Source organism: Piliocolobus tephrosceles, chromosome 18 (genome assembly GCF_002776525.5).
Source record: "Piliocolobus tephrosceles isolate RC106 chromosome 18, ASM277652v3, whole genome shotgun sequence".
NCBI classification, from domain to species: Eukaryota; Metazoa; Chordata; class Mammalia; order Primates; family Cercopithecidae; genus Piliocolobus; species Piliocolobus tephrosceles.
Window position 1 is genome coordinate 58,428,792 of NC_045451.1, and position 20,222 is coordinate 58,449,013.

The window sequence follows — 20,222 nt, forward strand, 5'->3', positions numbered from 1 at the left end:
TGGTAGTCTGGACATCTTTTTGAATCTGGCTGAGTCAGAGATTTTTATGGGCTCAGAAAGGAGGGAGTGTGTGCTGATTGGTCCATGGGAGACCATGGGTAGGAACGTGTCTGCCTTCCACCATCAGCATGCCATCCACAGCACCCAGGCTCTTCTTGCCAAGGGGCGCCGACAGGCCCACACCTAGCTGCCCTCAGCCTCTGGCCTCCCTCCTGTGCTTGTCAGCACCCGAAGTCTGGAGGGGGCCAAGGTCGGGGGCAAGGCTGGCATGTCAGCACCCCCTCAAGCACGCACACCTCAAGCACATACTTGCCTAGCCAGGTCATGACAGACAGCACCCAGGCTCGGCTACAACTTTGCTCCACACCGGAGTAGGTGCTGGGAGTGGGGAGAGGCCAGGGAGCAGGAGCAGGCACTTCCAAGCCTGCGGGGGGTAATGGGGGCTTCCCAGGCCCAGAGAGCACAGGGATGTCCAGAACTGGAGCTGCAGCTGGGCATGGCTCTCCTACCCATCAACTCAGTAGGGGATAGGGCTCCCACCTGCTTCCAGCTCCCGCTGGACCTGAGGAGCGTGCAGCCCCAGCTGTACCTCCCCCGTGGCAGCCTGCATCTTCGCAGCTGCTGCTCCAGACAGGCCGCCGCTGCGATCAGTGAGATGTTAGGCAAGCTACAGCTTGAGGAAGGGGCTTTTTTTCTTTTTCTAGACCACATTTAAAAACAGGCAAACAAGTGGGTGGATCCTGCCTGTCTCAGTGGGTCTTATTGTCCCCACTCCCATCCCACACATGCATGCACACACACACATATTCACAGAGACACCCAGGCCCTTAGGAGCAAATTTGAAGCATGATCACTAGCTTATAGGCCAGGCTGTCCTCTGTTTTTCACACGTGAGCCAGACCTACCACCTTAACAGCTTTGGGTAAACTATGGAAAAAGGGGTTTCTTTTCACTGTGTCTGGTAAGGTGTAGTATTAGCTTTGTCCCAAGCGCCAAGCTCAGAAGTGAAGAGTACCTTTATAGGAAAAATGTATGTTGCCTACAAGAATGGTTCATGATTTTGCTCATATTACACAGTGGTTTGGGTACCAATCTTTGAGTAGGCTTGTAAAAGTAGATAGGAAGGGAGGATGCTAAAAACCGTCTCAGAATATCATGATCAGTTTACATTTTAGAATCAGGCTGTTTCTTGTTATTATGTCCCATTTTGAGAAATGTTTTGAGCTCATTTTGACTCTGGGCTTGCAATTGGAGAAGTTTGTGGGTGAATTACTTGTTTTCCTTCTTGTACAAGTAGTCTTCCACTCTGGGGGCACTAAACGTTGTAATTTGAATTCTTCCCTGTATTAATGAATGCTAGTGTTTACCAAACACTATACCAAATATCTTGAGTTTCCAAGGGCTGCTGTGACAAATTAACACAAACTGGGTGGCTTCGAATATCAGGAATTTATTCTCTCAGATCTGGAGGCCAGAAGTCCAAAATCAAGGTGTGGGCTGTGCCACACTGCCCCTGGAGGCTCCTGCGGGGATTCCCTTCCTTGCCTCTTCCAGCCCCTGGTGGCAGTCAGCACTCTCTCCTCATGGCCACAGCTCTCCAGTCTCTGCCTGTGTGGTCACATTGCCTTCTCTCTGGGTCAAATATCCCTCTGCCTCACTTGAAAAAAAAAATGTTATTGTTTTCTGTTGTGGTAAAATACACATAATGTAAACTTAAACCCTTAGCCATTTTTAAGTGTACAGGTCAGTCTTATTAAATGCATTCATAATGTTGTACAACCAGCATCACCATCCATCTATCTCTATAACTCTTTTCATTTTGTAGAACTACACAACTCTGTATCCATTAATAATAACTTCCTATACTCCCCTTCCCTCAGCCCCTGGCAACCAGCATCCTACTTTCTGGTTCTATGACTCTGACAACTTCAGATATCACAGTAGGCTGAGTGCAGTGGCTCATGCCTGTAATCCCAGCACTTTGGGAGGCCAAGGTGGGCAGCTCACTTGAAGCCAGGACTTTGAGACCAGCCTGATCAACATAGTGAAACCCTGTTTCTACTAAAAATACCAAAAAAACCCAGCCAGGTGTGGGGGTGCATGCCTGTAATCCCAGCTACTTGGGAGGCTGAGGCATGAGAATCACTTGAACCTGGGAGGCAGAGGTTGCAGTGAGCCGAGATGGCACCACCTGCGCTCCAGCCTGGGTGACAGAGCAAGACTCTGTCTCAAAAAAAAAAAAAAAAAAAAGATATCACAGTAGAATCATATAGTTGTTGGCCTTTTGTGACTAGTTTATTTCACTTAGCCTAATGTCATCAAGACTCATCGATGTTGTAGCATGTCAGAATTTCCTTTCTTTTTAGCTAAATAATAGTCCATTGTATGGATACATCACATTTTGCTTGTCCGCTCATCCATAGATGGACACTTTGGTGGCTTCCACATTTTAACTATTGTGAGTAGTGCCTCTGCCTCACCCTTAGGACACTTGTCATTAGATTTAGGGCCCACCCAGATAACCCAGGACAAGCTCGTCTCAAAATCCTTAACTTAATCATGTCTTTTGCCATAGAAAATAATATTCACAAGTTTTAGGATGGGGACAGATCTTTTGAGGAGCCACCATTCATCCCATTTCACTAAGAATAAAGTTTTCCTTTCCTTTTGTCACTTCTCTGACCAAAAAATAAGAATCTGTTCAAATTTAGCCCCTTCCTAGGCTAGAAGGTTTCTATGCAAGGATATTGTTTTGTTTTCTTTGCAGATGTTCAAATCAAATGTAATATAACCAAATGTTTTTCAAAACTAGCCTCCCCCTCTCTCCCAGTCAGGTACAACTGCCCTATTCTTTGCCGCCCAGCAAGGCCATAATGATGTCGTGAGATTTCTCTTTGGATTTGGAGCATCCACTGAATTTAGGACCAAAGTAAGATAACCTTCTGGATTTTGTATTATGTTGAAGAATTTCAGCAGCCATGAGTATTGCTTTTCTCCTCATCTATGGTACGAATTTGTGTTTCCCTTTTTACAAGATTCTCAAACCTAAGTAAGTGGATTTCCTCAAGGTTCCTTGTAATGGTTCAGGGGTAGCTCTAAGGGTTCCATTCAAAACATTACATTTTTACTCTGGGCTCACAATTGGACAATTGTATGGGGAATAACTTCTATCCTTTCCTGAACTGATACCTTTCTACTGTAGAACACTAAATTTTGTAACCAGGAGCAGTGGCTTTCTAACTTTCCCTGTTTCCATGTTCTTTTTCCCACTTAAGATTAATTCTGATACTATGATAGAAATTGTTGGAAGTATTAATCTGATCCTACTAGATCTGAGACATTTCTGAAGAGGGTGGTTTAGCAGGCAGCTTACTTTCATGAACTATCCTCACTGAAATACATAATACATAGCTACAGTTTATATAGTTGGGAAACTATATAGTGGTTCTTCCTTTAAAGAAGTAATTGGCCAGGTGCAGTGGCTCACGTCTGTAATCCCAACAATTTGGGAGGCCGAGGCAGGGGGATCATGAGGTCAGGAGTTCGAGACCAGCCTGACCAACATGGTGAAACCCTGTCTCTACTAAAAATACAAAAAAAAAACTTAGCCAGGCATGGTGGCTCACGCCTGTAATCCCAGCTACTCAGGAGGCTGAGGCAGGAGAATCACTTGAACTCGGGAGGCAGAGGTTGCAGTGAGCCAAGATCACACCACTGCACTCCGGCCTGGGCAACAGAGTGAGACTCCGTCTCAAAAAAAAAAAAAAGTAATTGATTTTCATTTTTGATATATATATAAGAAAGCTGAGAATGTAGAAAGATTAATTTCATGTTCACAGTATGATTTTACATAATAATATTTTGTAGTAGCAGAATTTGAACTTCCATAAGATTTTTGTAATTGTCAACTCATTTCTAGCCTAATTATAATTTTTAAATTCCTGAAAATTTGCGCAAGTTGGAAACTTTTAGGTTTTCTTAGTTAATCCTTTTTGTGGACTATTTAGATATCAAGGGAGTTTCCAGTGAGATTTTTTTTCTGTTAAAATGGTAACTACTGGAGCTGGCCAAGGTGGCTCATGTCTGTAATCCCAGTACTTTGACAAACTGAGGCAGGAGGATAGTTTGAGCTCAGGCGTTCAAGACCAGCCTGGGCAGCAAAGCTAGCCCTCATCTCTATTAAAAAAAAAAAAAAAAGAGAATTCACTGGGCATGGTGGCACATGCCTATAATCCCAGCTATTTGGGAGACTGAGGCAGGCAGATCACTTGAGCCCAAGGGGTCAAGGTGGCAATGAGCCGTGATCATGCCATTGCACTCCAGCCTAGGTCGCAGAGGAAGACCCTGTCTCAAAAAAATTGAAAATAAATCAAGTAATAAAATTCTCACCATTAAGTAGATGTAAGTTCATATAAGGCTTTGTCTTTTCTGAAACCTTCTGTTGTACTATGTGTATGCCTCCAAACTTACTGAGTATAACATATAGTAATACTATATAAATATATACACATTATTATTTTATTTTCTATTATAAAAGTGATGTAACTAAAAATAGAAAGTAAAGTCCTATGAACCTAAATATCAACTGTTTGAACTAAGGTCAAAATGATCATGAGTGACCATATGGCTGCTTCAGTCTTTTTGGTTAACAAGCGAATACTGGCCTAAAGCCTTTGTACATGAGCCAGTTTGTACTATCTCAGAAATCCATGGAACATGGAACTCAGGATGAGCAATTCCACAGGTTTCCATTAGGTCAGCTGCAGGAATCAAGAGCTTTCCATGGGAAGAAGAGAGGGCTGAGAGGCTTTCAGTTTTAAATGATCCTGTCATCAAAACTTTGCTTCAACAATTGTTCTCACTGTTACTAAATCTATATGCCCCCAAACTGTGTTTTATAAAATATAAGAGGCTGGGCATGGTGGCTCACACCTAGCACTTTGGGAGGCTGAGGCAGGCAGATCACTTGAGCCCAGGAGTTCAAGACCAGCCTGGGCAACAATGATGAAACCCCATCTTTACCAAAAATACAAAAATTAGTTAGGCATGGTGGCATGTGCCTGTAGTCCCAGCTACTTGGGAGGCTGAGATGAGAGGATCACTTGAGCCTGGAAGGTCAAGGCTGCAGTGAGTCATGATTGCGCCACTGTACTCCAGCCTGGGTGACAGCGTGAAACCCTGTCTCAAAAAAATTTTTTTTTAATTAAATAAAAGATGCCAGGTGTGATGGCTCACACCTGTAATCCCAGCACTTTGGAAGGCCAAGGTGAAAGGATTGCTTGAGACCAGGGGTTGGAGACCAGCCTGGACAATGTAGCAAGATCCTATCTCTATAAAACATTTTTTAAAACATTAGTCAGGTATTGTGATGCCAGCTACTCAGGAGGCTGAGGTGGGAGGACTGCTTTAGCCCAGGAGTTCCAGATCAGCTTGGGCCACATAGCAAGACCCCATCTGTAAAAAAGTAAAAAGTATTTTAAAAGCTGGCACAGTGACATACACCTGTAGTGCCAGCTACTCAAGAGGCTAGGGCAGGAAGATCGCTTGAGCTCAAAAGTTCAAGGCTGCAGTGAGCCATGATTGTACCACTGTAGCCATGATTGTACCACTGCAGCCAGCCTGGGCGACAGAGCAGGACCCTGACATACATACATACATACAAAAATAACAGCAGTTCATCTATGAGAATCATCATATTTTATCTTTTCTATTACTTTATTAGGCAGGAAAATGTATTACTTTATCAGCTAGGAAAATTGACAGGACAAAACTTAGAAATGGTGCTTATTCCTTCTGTTACGTAATTTTGTGATGCCTCCTCACTACCACCATCTACCCCCAGCCTCAGCCCTCAGTCTCCCTCCTCTCCATTCCCCACTCTTCAAAGCCCATCTCAAGCACCTTCCCCCACCACAGAGCCTGCCTCTGGGGAGGCCCTACCCAGCCACATGCAGCCTGCAGCCCCGTAGGATGTTACCCACCTATGAACTCCAGACCTTTTATAGCAGTGTTTCTCCACATGAGGCCCACCTGCCACCTGCCTACATAATCAACCCACATGACTGGTCAAAAGGCAGATTTCTGGATTTCACCCCAGACCTACTGAAGGCGGAGCTGAGGGTGGGGCTCTATGAGTAGGTATTTTGAACAAACACCTTATTCCCAAATTTAGAAACTACAATATCTTATATTTATGATTCATATTTTAGAACCAGATTATGTGTTTTTGAATTACTTATAATTAGCTCAGATGTCCAGTTCAAAGAGCCAGACAACTCAACAACGCTAGATGGGAAAAGAGAATGCCTTAGCTGTAGCACCTGACGAAAACCATTAAGTGTTTTACTTGACCACAAACTCAATGAGTCAGCAGTATGATGTGGTTGGTAGAAAAGCTCTTTCTAATTTAGGCTGCAGAGATAAAAGTAGAGTAGAGGGAACACAGGAATATCCCATTCCACATTAGAGCACGTGTGCTTTATAGTGCTCCGCTTAGTTGGTTTCTTTTTTTTTTTTTTACTTTGTTTGTTTGTTTGTTTTGACACAGTGTCTCGCCCTGTCACCCAGGTTGGGGTGCAGTGGTGTGATCTTGACTCACTGCAACCTCCACTTCCCGGGCTCAATTGATCCTCTGACCTCAGCCTCCCAAGTTGCTGGGACTACAGGTGCACACCATCACGCCCTGGCTAATTTTTGTATTATTTGTGGAGATGGAGTTTTGCCATGTTGCTCAGGCTTCTGCTTTGTTTTTAGGGCCTCACTTTTAAAGAGACCTGAACAAATTGGCACATGTTAAAAGGAAAACACTAAGTAGGATAGTGAGAGACACGCAGAATGTGCCATAGCTATCCACTCTTTTAATGGACTCAGGTCTTGTCCCATGAGGGCAGTGGCCCCAGAGGGTTACCCCATAAAAACTCCTTAATCTCAGTGGTCTGCCACTGGGTTACGTCACAGGGAGAAGATGGTGTTTGCCCGGAAAGTCTCTGGCCAGAAGCCCTGGGAGGCTTTCCTGATGATTCTGAGAACTGACAAGACTTGCTACAGACTTTCTGTTTTGTGTTTCTCATATTGAGAAGCAAATAGATGATTCTGTATTTGGCACAGGAATTCTCTAAGTTAATTCATAATAAATAACTTGGTCAAATAACTGTAATACATCTCTAGCAAGCCACGCACATATACAACATAATCATGTCCTTAGGATGAACTCTGCCATGATTATAAAGAAAAAGTAAAAGGGATAAAAGAGGGAAAGTAGGCCAGACACGGTGGCTCATGCCTATAATCCCAGCACTTTGGGAGGCTGAGGCAGGCAGATCATTTGAGGTCAGGAGTTCAAGACCAGCCTGGCCAACATAGTGAAATCCCATCTCTACTAAAAATACAAAAATTAGCTGGGCGTGGTGGCGCACAGGCAGGAGGATTGCTTGAGTCCAAGAGTTCGAGATCAGCCTGGGCAACATAGCAAGACCCTGTCTCTACTATAAATTTTTTAAAAAAATAACTGGATGTGGTGATGTACCCCTGTAGTACCAACAACTCAGGAGGCTGAGGTGGAAGGATCGCTTGAGCTGAGGAGGTTGACGCTGCGTTGAGCTGTGGTTGCACCATTACACTGCAGGTCTGGGTAACAGAGGGAGACCCTGTCTCAAAAAAAAAAAAAAAAAAAAAAAGAGCAAGACAGACAAGGTCTTGCTATGTTTCCAGGGCTGGTCTTGAACTCCTGGGACAGTAGTCCCAGCTACTCGGGAGGCTGAGGCAAGAGAATTGCTTGAACCCAGGAGGCAGAGATTGCAGTAAACTGAGATCGCACCATTGCACTCCAGCCTGGATGACAGAGCAAGACTCCTTCTCAAAAAAAAAAAAGAGAGGGAAAGTGAGTTTGTTATTATCTTTGGGAAAACTCTCTTCCTAAATTCTATGTATGTGAGAAGCATCTGCTTGGTGAAATGTGTGCCTGCGCCACCTCTAATGTGTTTATGTTTTCCATGTCCATAGGACGGGGGCACCGCCCTGCTGGCTGCCAGTCAGTACGGGCACATGCAGGTGGTGGAGACCTTGCTGAAGCACGGAGCAAACATCCATGACCAACTTTATGTGAGTGCATTTCAGGGGGACATTAGGACACTTCTCATCACACACAAAATTGCAGTCTAAATTCAGATGCCAGAAATGCCAACTTCAAAAATATTGTAGTGGACAGTGGGACTTTGGTCTGAGTCAAGAGAAAAATATGTAGCGGACCAGACGGGCTTTTTAAAATATAGAAATCATGTATTGGCCGGGCACAGTGGCTCACGCCTGTAATCCCAGCACTTTGGGAGGCCGAGGCAGGAGGATCACGACGTCAAGAGATCAAGACCATCCTGGCCAACATGGTGAAACCCCAGCTCTACTAAAAATACAAAAATTAGCTGGGGATGGTGGCAGGTGCCTGTAATCCCAGCTACTCAGGAGGCTGAGGCAGGAGAATCGCTTGACCCAGGAAGTGAAGGTTGCAGTGAGCTGAGATCACACTACTGCGCTCCAGCCTAGGCGACATAGCAAGACTCTGTCTCCCGCCACAAAAAAAGAAACATTTATCTTATTTACCCATCTTTGTTCTCCCTTTTAAATCTGCTTGTTGTGCAGATGAAACATTTCATGTACCTATGCAATTAAGACCTTCAAAAATCATGTGATACTTATTCGTACCATGACAAACCACAAAGCCCAGCATATGGACTTTGCTGAAAACCAAAATATACAAAGTTTTTCTAAATGTGCTCATTGGATATAAAGAATATACTGTTGTAGTATTTGTGAGGAAGGGCACAAAGGGGAGAAATCTAAGGTATTTGGAAGAAAAGTGAGGTTGGATGGATGAAGACCTCTGTGAAATATATGCATGCCATTGACCTGTGAAAGGCATCCACTGCTAGTGCGGGTCTGTTTGCAGCTAACTGTCAATTAGTACATCACCCAAGGGCCTTTCAATTGACTGTTACTATAATGCCATAGGATTTATGGCAAACATTACTCCAGTTTTGTAGGAAAACACAGAATATAGGGAGATGAATAGACTTGACAGTCTCATGGTGAACGTGGAAAAATTCCTACTTCCAATGATCTAGGAACTATATTTTAGGCTGTCCTACAGCCAGGCATTTAACCCTATGCCTGGGGCACTGTACTTTCATAGACGTGTAATGAGCTGTGTAGGTGTGAACTTTTCCATTTGAACACCCTTTCCAGAGTTGACATGGTTAACCCTGACAAATCACAGGCCTCTTTGAAATTCATAGCAGCTAGCCTCACCCTCTGCACTTCAAAATCTGTAACACTCTTTGAGCCTGCAACATCACACAGTAGAATGATTGAATTACTTGATAATGATCTAAAGAAGCAATTCTCAACTCTGGCTGCTCGTTTAGAATTATCTGGGGAGGTTTAAAAAAATACCAATTTTGAGGCCCACCCCAGACCAACAAAACTGGAGTCTCTGAAGGCACAGCTTGGGCAACAGGTGTTTCTCACATGTAGCCACCCTAAGAAGCACAGGTCCAAAGGTTAGATATGTCTTTGGCTATATATAGGTAAAGTATATCTGAGAATGTATAGTTTATATATATATAAATACACATTGAATAGGAAAAGCCAAAGTGTTTGGAAAAGAAGAGCCCCTTTCCATAGTAATTTCATCTCTGTTTTAAGGTGACTCAAGAAATTTCATGCATTATAACTTCCATTTTATGTTAAGACTTTTACCTTTACCCAAACAATCTTAATGTTTTGCAGAACTGAAACTTGGAATGCATAGTGAAAAATGCAATGCATGGGTAGTTCATCTTGGAAAATTCCTGAGAGTTAAAAGAAAAAAAAAAAATTAAAAAAACAAAAAAAGAAAAAGAAAATTCCTGAGAGTTTTCAGCAGACTTTCTGAAAATTTTATCCCCATATAAAACATCTGCTTGAAAATCTGTACAGGCTGATTAATTTCTTAATGATTGCCTGGAGGGCAGTTTGGCAGCTCAGCTGACACCCACTGGAAATCCAGGACCCTCCACGTGACACACGTGGCTGGACTTGCAGGGAAACGTGTGTCATATTTTTGCTTGAGGTTAGTGTTCCCAATGGGAGGTGTGGTAATTAGCTGGGTTCTAGGTGTTTTCCTCTAGGGTGTGCTCTGGTTTTCCACTGTGGTCTGAAAACAATGAAGCTCGCCCTGCGCTGTGAATGTTACCAGGCTGAAGGGAGCATCCAGGGAAAATGCATGCTCTCAGCTGCTCCGCACATCTGCCGGAAGCACCAGTGATATATGTCCAAGAAAACAGAAATGCCCAGAAGGCGCAGATACTCAGTTAAGAAGAAAACTAAAGAGCACTGGAAAAGGGACACTTGCTCTGGGCTTTATGCAGGAGTGCTTTTTTGTGTTTATAGGTGTTGTTGGTGTCTGCTGGGCTGGCAGAGAAACACTTTGTGGAGATGGTTTCTAGGGCAGTTTCATTGAAAACATCTTCCGGGGTTCTTTTGTGTTTTGTTTTGTTTTGTTTTGTTTTGTCTTGTTTTGTTTTAGAGACAGGGCATCTGGGTGTGGTGGCTCATGCCTGTAATCCTAGTGCTTTGAGGCAGGAGGATTGCTTGAGCCCAAGAGTTCGAGACCAGCCTGGGCAACAGAGCAAGACCCTGTCTCTACTAGAATTTTTTTTAAAAAATTAACTGGATATGGCGATGCACGCCTGTAGTCCCAACAACTTAGGAGGCTGAGGTAGAAGGATCGCTTGAGCTGAGGAGGTTGATGCTGCATTGAGCTGTGGTCGCACCACTACACTCCAGGTCTAGGTGACAAAGGGAGACCCTGTCTCAGAAAAAAAAAGAGAGAGAGAGAGAAGGTCTTGCTATGTTTCCAGGGCTGGTCTTGAACTCCTGGACTCAAGCAATCCCCCTGCCTCAGCCTCTTGAGTAGTTGGGACCACAGGTGCCTCCCACCGTACCCAGCTGCATATTGTATCTTAATTCTTGCAGAACTCTCATGTTGGGGAACAAGGATAAGGGGACAAGAAAGAAAAAAGGTTAGGAAAGATCTAATTAGAAGGACACCTTTTACTCTCAATTCTTTTTTCTTTTCTTTTTTTTTTTTGTTTTGAGACAGGGTCTCACTTTGTTCCCTAGGCTTGGAGTGCAATGGCACAAACATGGCTCACTGTAACTTCAACTTCCCAGGCTCAAGTGATCCTCCTGCGTCAGTGCCCCCAAGTAGCTGGGACTATAAGCACATGCCACCTTGCCCAGCTAATTAAAACAATTTTTTTGTAGAAATTCACAAATACATTAAAAAGAAATTTTTAAAAAATGAGGTTTGGGGGATTTGTATATCTATCATTTGGCTCTTCATTGACAAAAAGGTGGAAACCTGGCCGGGCGCGGTGGCTCAAGCCTGTAATCCCAGCACTTTGGGAGGCCGAGACGGGCGGATCACGAGGTCAGGAGATCGAGACCCTCCTGGCTAACACGGTGAAACCCCGTCTCTACTAAAAATACAAAAAATTAGCCGGGCGAGGTGGCGGGCGCCTGTGGTCCCAGCCACTCGGGAGGCTGAGGCAGGAGAATGGCGTGAACCCAGGAGGCGGAGGTTGCGGTGAGCTGAGATCCGGCCACTGCACTCCAGCCTGGGCGACAGAGCAAGACTCCGTCTCAAAAAAAAAAAAAAAAAGGTGGAAACCTACAAAGAGATGGAGATGGAAACTTATATTAAATGTGTATATTTTAAATCTAATTTATTTTATTTTATTTATTTTGAGACAGAGTCTCACTCTGTTGCCCAGGCTGGAATGCAGTGACACAATCTTGGCTCACTGTAACCTCCACCTCCTGGGTTCAAGAGATTCTTCTGCCTCAGCCTCCTGAGTATCTTGGATTACAGGTATGCGGCACTACACCTGGCTAATTTTTGTATTTTTATTTGTTTTTTGATTTTTTGTTTTTTGAGGAGGAGTTTTGCTCTTTAGTCCAGGCTGGAGTGAAGTGGTGCGATCTCAGCTCACTACAACCTGTGCCTCTGGGTTCAAGCGATTCTCCTGCCTCAGCCTTCAGAGTAGCTGGGATTATAGGTGCCCGCCACCATGCCTGGCTAATTTTTTCTATTTTTAGTAGAGATGGGGTTTCGCCCTGTTGGCCAGGCTGGTCTCGAACTCCTGACATCAGATGATCCACCTGCCTCGGCCTCCCAAAGTGCTAGGATTATAGACATGAGCCACCGTGCCCAGCCTAATTTTTGTGTTTTTAGCAGAGATGGGATTTCACCACGTTGGCCAGGCTGGTCTCCATCTCCTGGATTCACCTACCTCGGCCTCCCAAAGTGCTGGGATTACAGGCATGAGCCACTGCGCCTGCCCTAATTTCTTTTAAAATAAATGTGAAAGATAATGTTTTTAATGCTTTTAATTTGTTCTCTCTCAGGATGGAGCCACTGCCCTCTTCCTAGCTGCCCAAGGTGGTTACTTGGATGTTATTCGATTACTGCTGGCTTCAGGAGCAAAAGTCAACCAGCCAAGGCAGGTAATGTCCACTGTTGACATTTCCCCAAGCACATGGAGCATGGGGCAGGGAGGGCTGGGTGTCCCCTGGCAGCACATATCTGAGATAACCAGTAAGCTCAAGGCATCCTTTAAACCTTTCTGTTTCTGTGATGAAAAGTGAATCTTTGAGTAGGGTATCTCCTGTTCTATGCTCTGAGCTGACCTGAAAGCCTATGAAACCAAGCTGACATCACAGTTCAGTACTTTCAAAACTTAAGTATTTGATGTCTGAGGTCAAGTACACACTCTGCCACCTCCTGTGCAAACAAATTATGGCTGCACTGATTAATGAGTGCAGGCTGGCCTGGGACATAGGTAAACAGATGTGGGTCAGGTAGTCTGGCCCCTGCTGATAATGCTGCCTTACTACCTGCCCACCAGTTCTTCCACCAAGCCAAAGAGGAGCCCATGCCATTGGAATCATTAGGAGGTTCTGCACCTTCATCTCTCACAATTATTATACTGTTGAGCCTTCATTTACCAACAGCAAGCTAACATCTAGCAAGTCAATTAACTGATATTAAAAGAACATAAGTGTAGGCTGGGAGCTGTGGCTCATGCCTATAATCCCAGCACTCTGGGAGGCCGAGGCAGGAGGATCACTTGAGGCCAGGAGTTTCAAGCCAGCCTGGCCGACATGATGAAACCCTGTCTCTACTAAAAATGCAAAAATCTATTAGCCAGGCGTGGTGGCACATGCCTGTAATCCCAACTACTTGGGAGGATGAGGCAGGAGAATCACTTGAACCTGGGAGGCAGAGGTTGCAATGAGCCGAGATCACAGCACTGCATTCCAGTCTTGGCAATAGAACAAGACTCTGTCTCAAAAAAAAAAAGAGTAATAATTTTAAAAAAGAACAGAAATGCAGGATTATACAGGCAGCACTTTATAAACAGTGAAGAACCTTCCAAATGTACAGTATTAGAATTAGCTTCTCTTGTGTAGGTACTATTTTTGTCCAGATTAACTTTTTTTTTTTTTGAGACAGAGTCTTGCTCTGTCGTCCAGGATGGAGTGTGGTGGCACAATCTTGACCCATTGCAACCTTCGCCTCCTGGGTTCAAGCGATTCTTGTGCCTCAGCCTCCCAAACAGCTAGGATTATAGGTGCGCATCACCACGCCCAGCTAATTTTTGTATTTTTAGTAGAGGTACATTTTGGTAGAAAGCCATGTTTCCCAGGCTGGTCTCAAACTCCTGGCCTCAAGTGATCCGCACCCCTTGGGCTCCCAGAGTGCTGGGGTTACCGGTGTGAGCCACCATGCCTGGCCCCAGGTTACTTTATTTTTAACAAAACATTTCAAATTAAGAAAACATTACTGTGAAGGTAGTTTCCTAGGGAAAAGCCAAGCTGATTTTGTACCCAGGCACATCTCCACTGTAATATGACCTGATACGGGAATGCCTCTCTCTGTGTTCACATAATGAATAGCTATGAAGACTTTAAGGTTGGTCTGAGCTCTTGGACATAGGTTTCTTCGGTCTTTAGAAGCCCAAGCACATAAGGAGCCTGAAAAAAAGAAAGAGCCTTTGGGCAGAGTGGTTTGAGGTTAGGAAGGCGAAGTGGTTTTGAGGTCAGGAATCCCGAGTTCTCGATCCATCTCTGCCAATAATTTGAGCTGTGTGGCTTTGAACAAGTGAATCAACCTCTCTGGGCCTGACTTTCATCACTGAAAATTAGGAGAGTGAGCAGGATGAGCCTGATGATCTCTTCAAATGCCCACATTTTAAATAATTATTTTATTCAACACTCAATCAATATTTCTTGAGTACTTACCATGTGCCACACAGTGCTATCAATGTAAGGTTATAGTTTTAGAATTGTAAAGTTTTTCTTAGGTGGCCCCAGGAATACTCCTGGGAAAGGAAGCGGTTTCAAAAAAGTTTTACTTCTGTACCGGCTAGAGTTGACTTTTGAGGTTTGGAGTTTAATATTTTCGTATTGGTCCTTCTTATTTTGTTATTGTTGATTGATTCTAAATCAGAGGCTTCGTTTTACTAAAATTAGCAAGAGGAATTGGTTATTTTTAGATTGCGGAAGTTTGATTTTGGGGCCATTATTGAAGATACCACTGTGAATTTAGAATGTGAGGTTATCAAGATTATCAAGTCTCTCTATTAGTACATCCTTCCAAAATAATTTCTGGCACTTTGAATTTTATTCTTTATATGCCTAAAGTACTGTTTGTAAAAAACCAAGCTGATATAAGAGATTATATTTCAAATGTTGCATGAGCCCTGCCCACTGAAATCTAAAATGAGTCATGCAGCGATGTTGAAGCCAAGAAGTTAAAGAGTAAACCAACATTGCAACAGTAGCCACAACACACCACAGCTGTGTTTTCTTCCTCAAGAGTTACGATAACCTGGTCAAAGTGGATGACCTAGTCTTTGCGTGCAGGGATCCTCCCTCTGGTCAACGAGCAAGTGCTACACCTTCTAAAGACTGCATCTAATGCAATTGTTTTGAATTATTTTGAGTTCAGCCCTGAAAGAATTGTTATTCAGGAAAAGGGTGTCTTATAAAATAAGAATTGCTTTGGGGAAAAAAAGGCAATGGAATTTTTCCTTTTTATAGAGTATACCTCTTTGTGCCCTCAAATCATAATAATTTGTATTACCTACTGTGAGCTTATAATTAGAGGTTGTTATCTATCCAGGTCAGACTAGCTCAAGTTCCGTCTTCTCTGAAAATATAAACTCTGCATATTTATTCTGTTCCAAGAAAACATGCATATGATAAAAGTGATACCAGTCCTGGCTGACTTTGTCACAAGTTATAAGGAGGTTTAAAAAAAAAAGTCTAATTAAAAGTTTCTATTAAAATGGCCTGCACATGGTAAAATATACTATAGGTAGAGCATTTGGAAACGAACGTTTTCTTCTGAAATCTCAGCTGATGCATTGAGTCATTATTGAAAAATCCTTGAATTTACAAAATGAGGACAAGGATACCTGCATGGTTTAATTTCCTAATACTTTTGGCTAAATCTGATTTGTAATTGTTGCACTGCCATTCTATGAAGCCCTACCATTTTATTATGGTATCCTGTAACAGGATGTTGACAAAGTTACATTGAAATTACTCAGCTGACATTTGATATGAGCTTCAGGGAATCTGAACTGTAGTGGGAATGACTTTTCTTTGTAACTCTATCACTGAGAACTACATGAAGACCTTTTTAGTACTTTGGGATGAGGAATCATAATCCCAAAGCTAGTCATAGCCGGACAATAGGAAGACTATGTTCTTTTTTTTTTTTTTTTTTGAGACGGAGTCTTGCTCTGTCGCCCAGGCTGGAGTGCAGTGGCCGGATCTCAGCTCACTGCAAGCTCCGCCTCCCGGGTTTACGTCATTCTCCTGCCTCAGCCTCCCGAGTAGCTGGGACGACAGGCGCCCGCCACCTCGCCCGGCTAGTTTTTTTGTATTTTTTTTAGTAGAGACGGGGTTTCACCGTATTTAGCCAGGATGGTCTTGATCTCCTGACCTCGTGATCCGCCCGTCTCGGCCTCCCAAAGTGCTGGGATTACAGGCTTGAGCCACCGCGCCCGGCAGACTATGTTCTTGATTTGAAACTTGAAAAAATATTTTCCTTCCATATTGTCCTAAGCTAAAAGGTCAAGAGTCACAGAGATCATTGAAATATAGATTTCACTCTAAAAATTCATTTTCATTTCTTTCCATGTATCCTCACCAAGTTGAGCTGATATGAGTCAAACCTTTTTAATCACTAGCTGAGGTGGCTATTTCTATTTTTCTATTAACCAAATGCCTTGACATATATTTTCCCAACTCAACTCACCCGCCTTATTAAAACAATACTTTTATAGAATGCAAAGGTCTGATCCTGTTAACCCAGAGCTGAGGTTAGTCAGTCATAACTCATCTCTGTCTAGTCTTTTTCATGTGCTAAACAGTATTTCTTTGAAGCCTGGAGGAAAAGCCGTCTGATAAAGTGCCTTCTCCTAACAGAAGCCTTGACTTGTACACAGAGTAGCTGGGGCCAGAAAGTAAATGTTCTCCCAGGTCAGAAGCTTGGAGGGGTGAACCCATCAATGGCAGTGGGAGAAGGAGTCAAAAGATTGGTATAGAATCCTGAGGGTTTGGAAATGGGAGCAGACAGCCATAGGAAGGCCCTGCTGCTTGTCAAGGGCAGGGACTCTGTCTTGTGCCCTTTGCACATGGTACACACTCAGAAAAAGTGTGTTGACTGCCAGAAGATCCCCCATGGCTGGTGCAGAGCACCAAGAAGGTCTGGAAGCCTGCAGCGTTTAGTGATCAGTGCCCTGAGAGTTAGAAGAAGGCACCAGATATAGGGCCCAGACTCATAAGCAGGACATCAGCCCCAGGAAGACTGTAAGAGGCAGCTAGGGAGCAGACCCAGATTTTTTGGGTGGAGAGCAGCTTGGAAATTATGGGGATATAGATATCTTAAAATGAAACACAGTTCCCATTTTGCTTATTAACTGTGTGACCTTAGCAAGTTGCCTATTCTCCCTGAATTTATTCAGTATTCAGTATTTTTAGGACTACTGCAAGAATTAAATGAAAATAATCCCTGCAAAACTCTTAATTGCAGTGTCTGATACACACCCAGTGCAATGTTAGGTATTGATGTTATTATCATTTCTATTCCAACGAGGCCTCATTGGAACAGAAAACCCATCGGAAATCAAGGCTGCACTTTCTCTAGTGAGCCGTGTGTTCTCTGTCATCTCAAAGTCCCTTCATATGTCTTTCTCTCCCCACTCCTTTCTTTTTTATACCAGTTTCGTCTGCTTACTTGTATGTGGTCCCCAGGTTTATGGATCAGACTGCCAAACTCTGGGGATAGCCATGTCATTGTCACAGCTCATCTTTGTGCACCAGGCCACAGTGACTGGCTGGCCTGCCTGTCCTCAATCCCGTCAGCCTTGACTGGGGAGGATAGAGTCAGACCATGGGCAATGCAGCATCTGGTAGCATCTCTTACAGACCCATTTGCTGGGCCAGGCACACGATGCAAGGGATAATCATAAGAAATAGGATCCAGGTCAGGGTAGGGTGGGTAAGAAAATTATCTCAATATTGAACTCCCTCTGCCACGGGCAAGGTTCCTCACAGCTCTTGGACTCCCAGCTTAGAATAGAATTGGTCCCCAAGACTTTCTGACTGGCCTAACCCCGTAGGTAGAAGTAACCCGAGTGTGAAGACTGGAAATCGGGGGAGCAAAGAGCTAGTGCCGCTTCAGATACTCATTCCCACAGAGGAGGATGGTTTTAGTTCTTTTTCCCAAATACTCTCAGGAGCCTAAATAAGACCATCCAAGGTTAGTCTCTAATACAGGTCGTGTCATATACTCCATCTCATGCTGTGATCTGGCTGTAAAAACGATCTCAAATCAAATGAGGGAATAACACAGTTGGAGGAAACTACAAAACTCACTCTATTTATCCATCCATCGGTACTCGAATCCTTTCTATGATAATCAGCTACTGTTGAACACCTCTAGGCCTGGGGGACTCACTCCTATCTGCTCAGTTTCTTTGGTCTTAGCCAACCCTCATTAAACTTTTATACATTGACCCCAAGTTTCCATGTAGCTTTTACCCATCTGTCTTCTTTCTATCACTTGGTCTGAAAAATTGGTCTAAATCCTTTTCTACTTGATATACACACAAATAGTAAAAGACAACTATCATAACCCTATGAATCTCATCCTTCTTCAAGGTAAACGTTCTATTACTTTTTTTTTTTTTTGATGGAGTCTCGCTTTGTCGCCCAGGCTGGAGTGCAGAGGCATGATCTTGGCTCACTGCAACCTCTACCTCCCAGGCTCAAGCGATTCTCCTGCCTCAGAATCCTGAGTTGCTGGAACTACAGGCGTGCGCCACCACACCCGGCTAGCTTCTATATTTTTAGTAGAGACAGGATTTTGCCATGTTGGCCAGGCTAGTCTCAAACTCCAGGCCTCAAGCGATTCACCCACCTCAGCCTCCCAAAGTGCTGGGATTACAGGTGTGAACCACTATGCTTGACCATTACCTTTTTAAAAAAAGTGCTGTAGTGGCCGGGCGCGGTGGCTCAAGCCTGTAATCCCAGCACTTTGGGAGGCCGAGAGGGGCGGATCACGAAGTCAGGAGATCGAGACCATCCTGGCTAACACGGTGAAACTCCATCTCTACTAAAAAAAATACAAAAAACAAGCCGGCCAAGGTGGCGGGCGCATGTAGTCCCAGCTACTCGGGAGGCTGAGGATGGAGAATGGCGTAAACCCGGGGGGCGGAGCTTGCAGTGAGCTGAGATCCCGCCACTGCACTCCAGCCTGCGGGACAGCGCCAGACTCCGTCTCAAAAAAAAAAAAGTGCTGTAGAGGTTATAACTTCACAATGATTTATTTGATTTAATATCAAAGTTTTAAAAATATCAAAGTATATGGAAGTATTCAAAAACCTATTTGAATATTTTTAAATGTTTTGTCACATTTTGATACATTGCAAAGCCCTACAAAAAGGAGCTAAATTGACTTACTTTTTATCATTTTCAAAATTATTTTTATATCTTTAATTAAAAAAACATAAAAAAATCATTGTTCTTTTTTTGTAGAGATGGGGGCCTCACTGTGTTGCTGAGGCTGGTCTCGAACTCCTGGGCTCAAGCCATCCTCCCTCCTTGGCCCCACAAAGTGCTGGGATTACAGGTGTGAGCCACTGCACCCCATCATTTTCATGATGAAAATGAAGGCTCTAACCATTATACCAGAAGGAAAAAATAAGAGAAAACAGAAATTAAGGTATATAAAAGAGGAAAACCTCTCCTAATTCATAAACTAAATAATCAGCTGATAAACAATCTGATTTGACAATAATGCTGTAACTCACATGCAACTCCCTGGGTTCCAAAATCAGATTTGGAGATGTAATTACCAGTAATGAAATACACAGGCGGCCCCCAAATCTCATTTTACCAGTCATTCCTACCTGCTCACAGTCAGTTATCTCACAGGGTCTATGGAAGAATCAAATTAAAAAGCATATGGAAGTATTTTGTGAACAAAAGTACAAATTAAGGGGCTTATTGTTTCTCATGGTAAATACTACTCAGCTGCAGTTAACATTTCCTGAGCATCTGTGAGCCAGTGCTCGTGCTCACCACCTTTCTGTATGTTTTCTCACTTATCTCTGTGAAGCTAATAATTTTTCATTAGAGGACACTCAGACTGAGAGTGATTTGCCTAAGGTCTTCTAGCCAGGAAGAACTGATTGCTCTTTCCACCTCCCGTGACTATTCCAATTAAGATGACATATTTGATGAGTGTTATCATTGACGTTCTAAATTGATCATAATAATTTTTTGGCCAGGCACGGTGGCTTATGCCTGTAATCCCAGCACTGTGGGAGACCAAGGCGGGTGGATCACTTGAGGTCAGGAGTTTGAGACCAGCCTGGCCAACATGGTGAAACCCCGTATCTACTTAAAATACAAAAATTAGCTGGGTGTGGTGGTGCATGCCTGTAGTCTCAGCCTCTCGGGAGGCTGAGGCAGGAGGATCTCTTGAATCTGGGTGGCAGAGGTTGCAGTGATCTGAGATGGCACTACTGCACTTCAGCCTGGGCAAGAGAGCAAGACTGCATGATAGATAGATAGATAGATAGATAGATAGATAGATAGATAGATAGATA

At 43.6% G+C, this 20,222-nt stretch overlaps 1 protein-coding gene across 1 annotated transcript in view; it reads left to right on the plus strand.

Moving 5' to 3' along the window:
- ANKRD29 (ankyrin repeat domain 29) overlaps positions 1–20,222 on the plus strand; it is a 71,834-nt gene that overhangs the window by 22,437 nt on the left and 29,175 nt on the right. Inside the window, exons 4-6 of the mRNA XM_023207508.1 lie at positions 2,831–2,929; positions 8,002–8,100; positions 12,442–12,540. Coding sequence (XP_023063276.1) covers positions 2,831–2,929; positions 8,002–8,100; positions 12,442–12,540 — 297 coding nt within the window. The remainder of the gene's footprint in view (positions 1–2,830; positions 2,930–8,001; positions 8,101–12,441; positions 12,541–20,222) is intronic.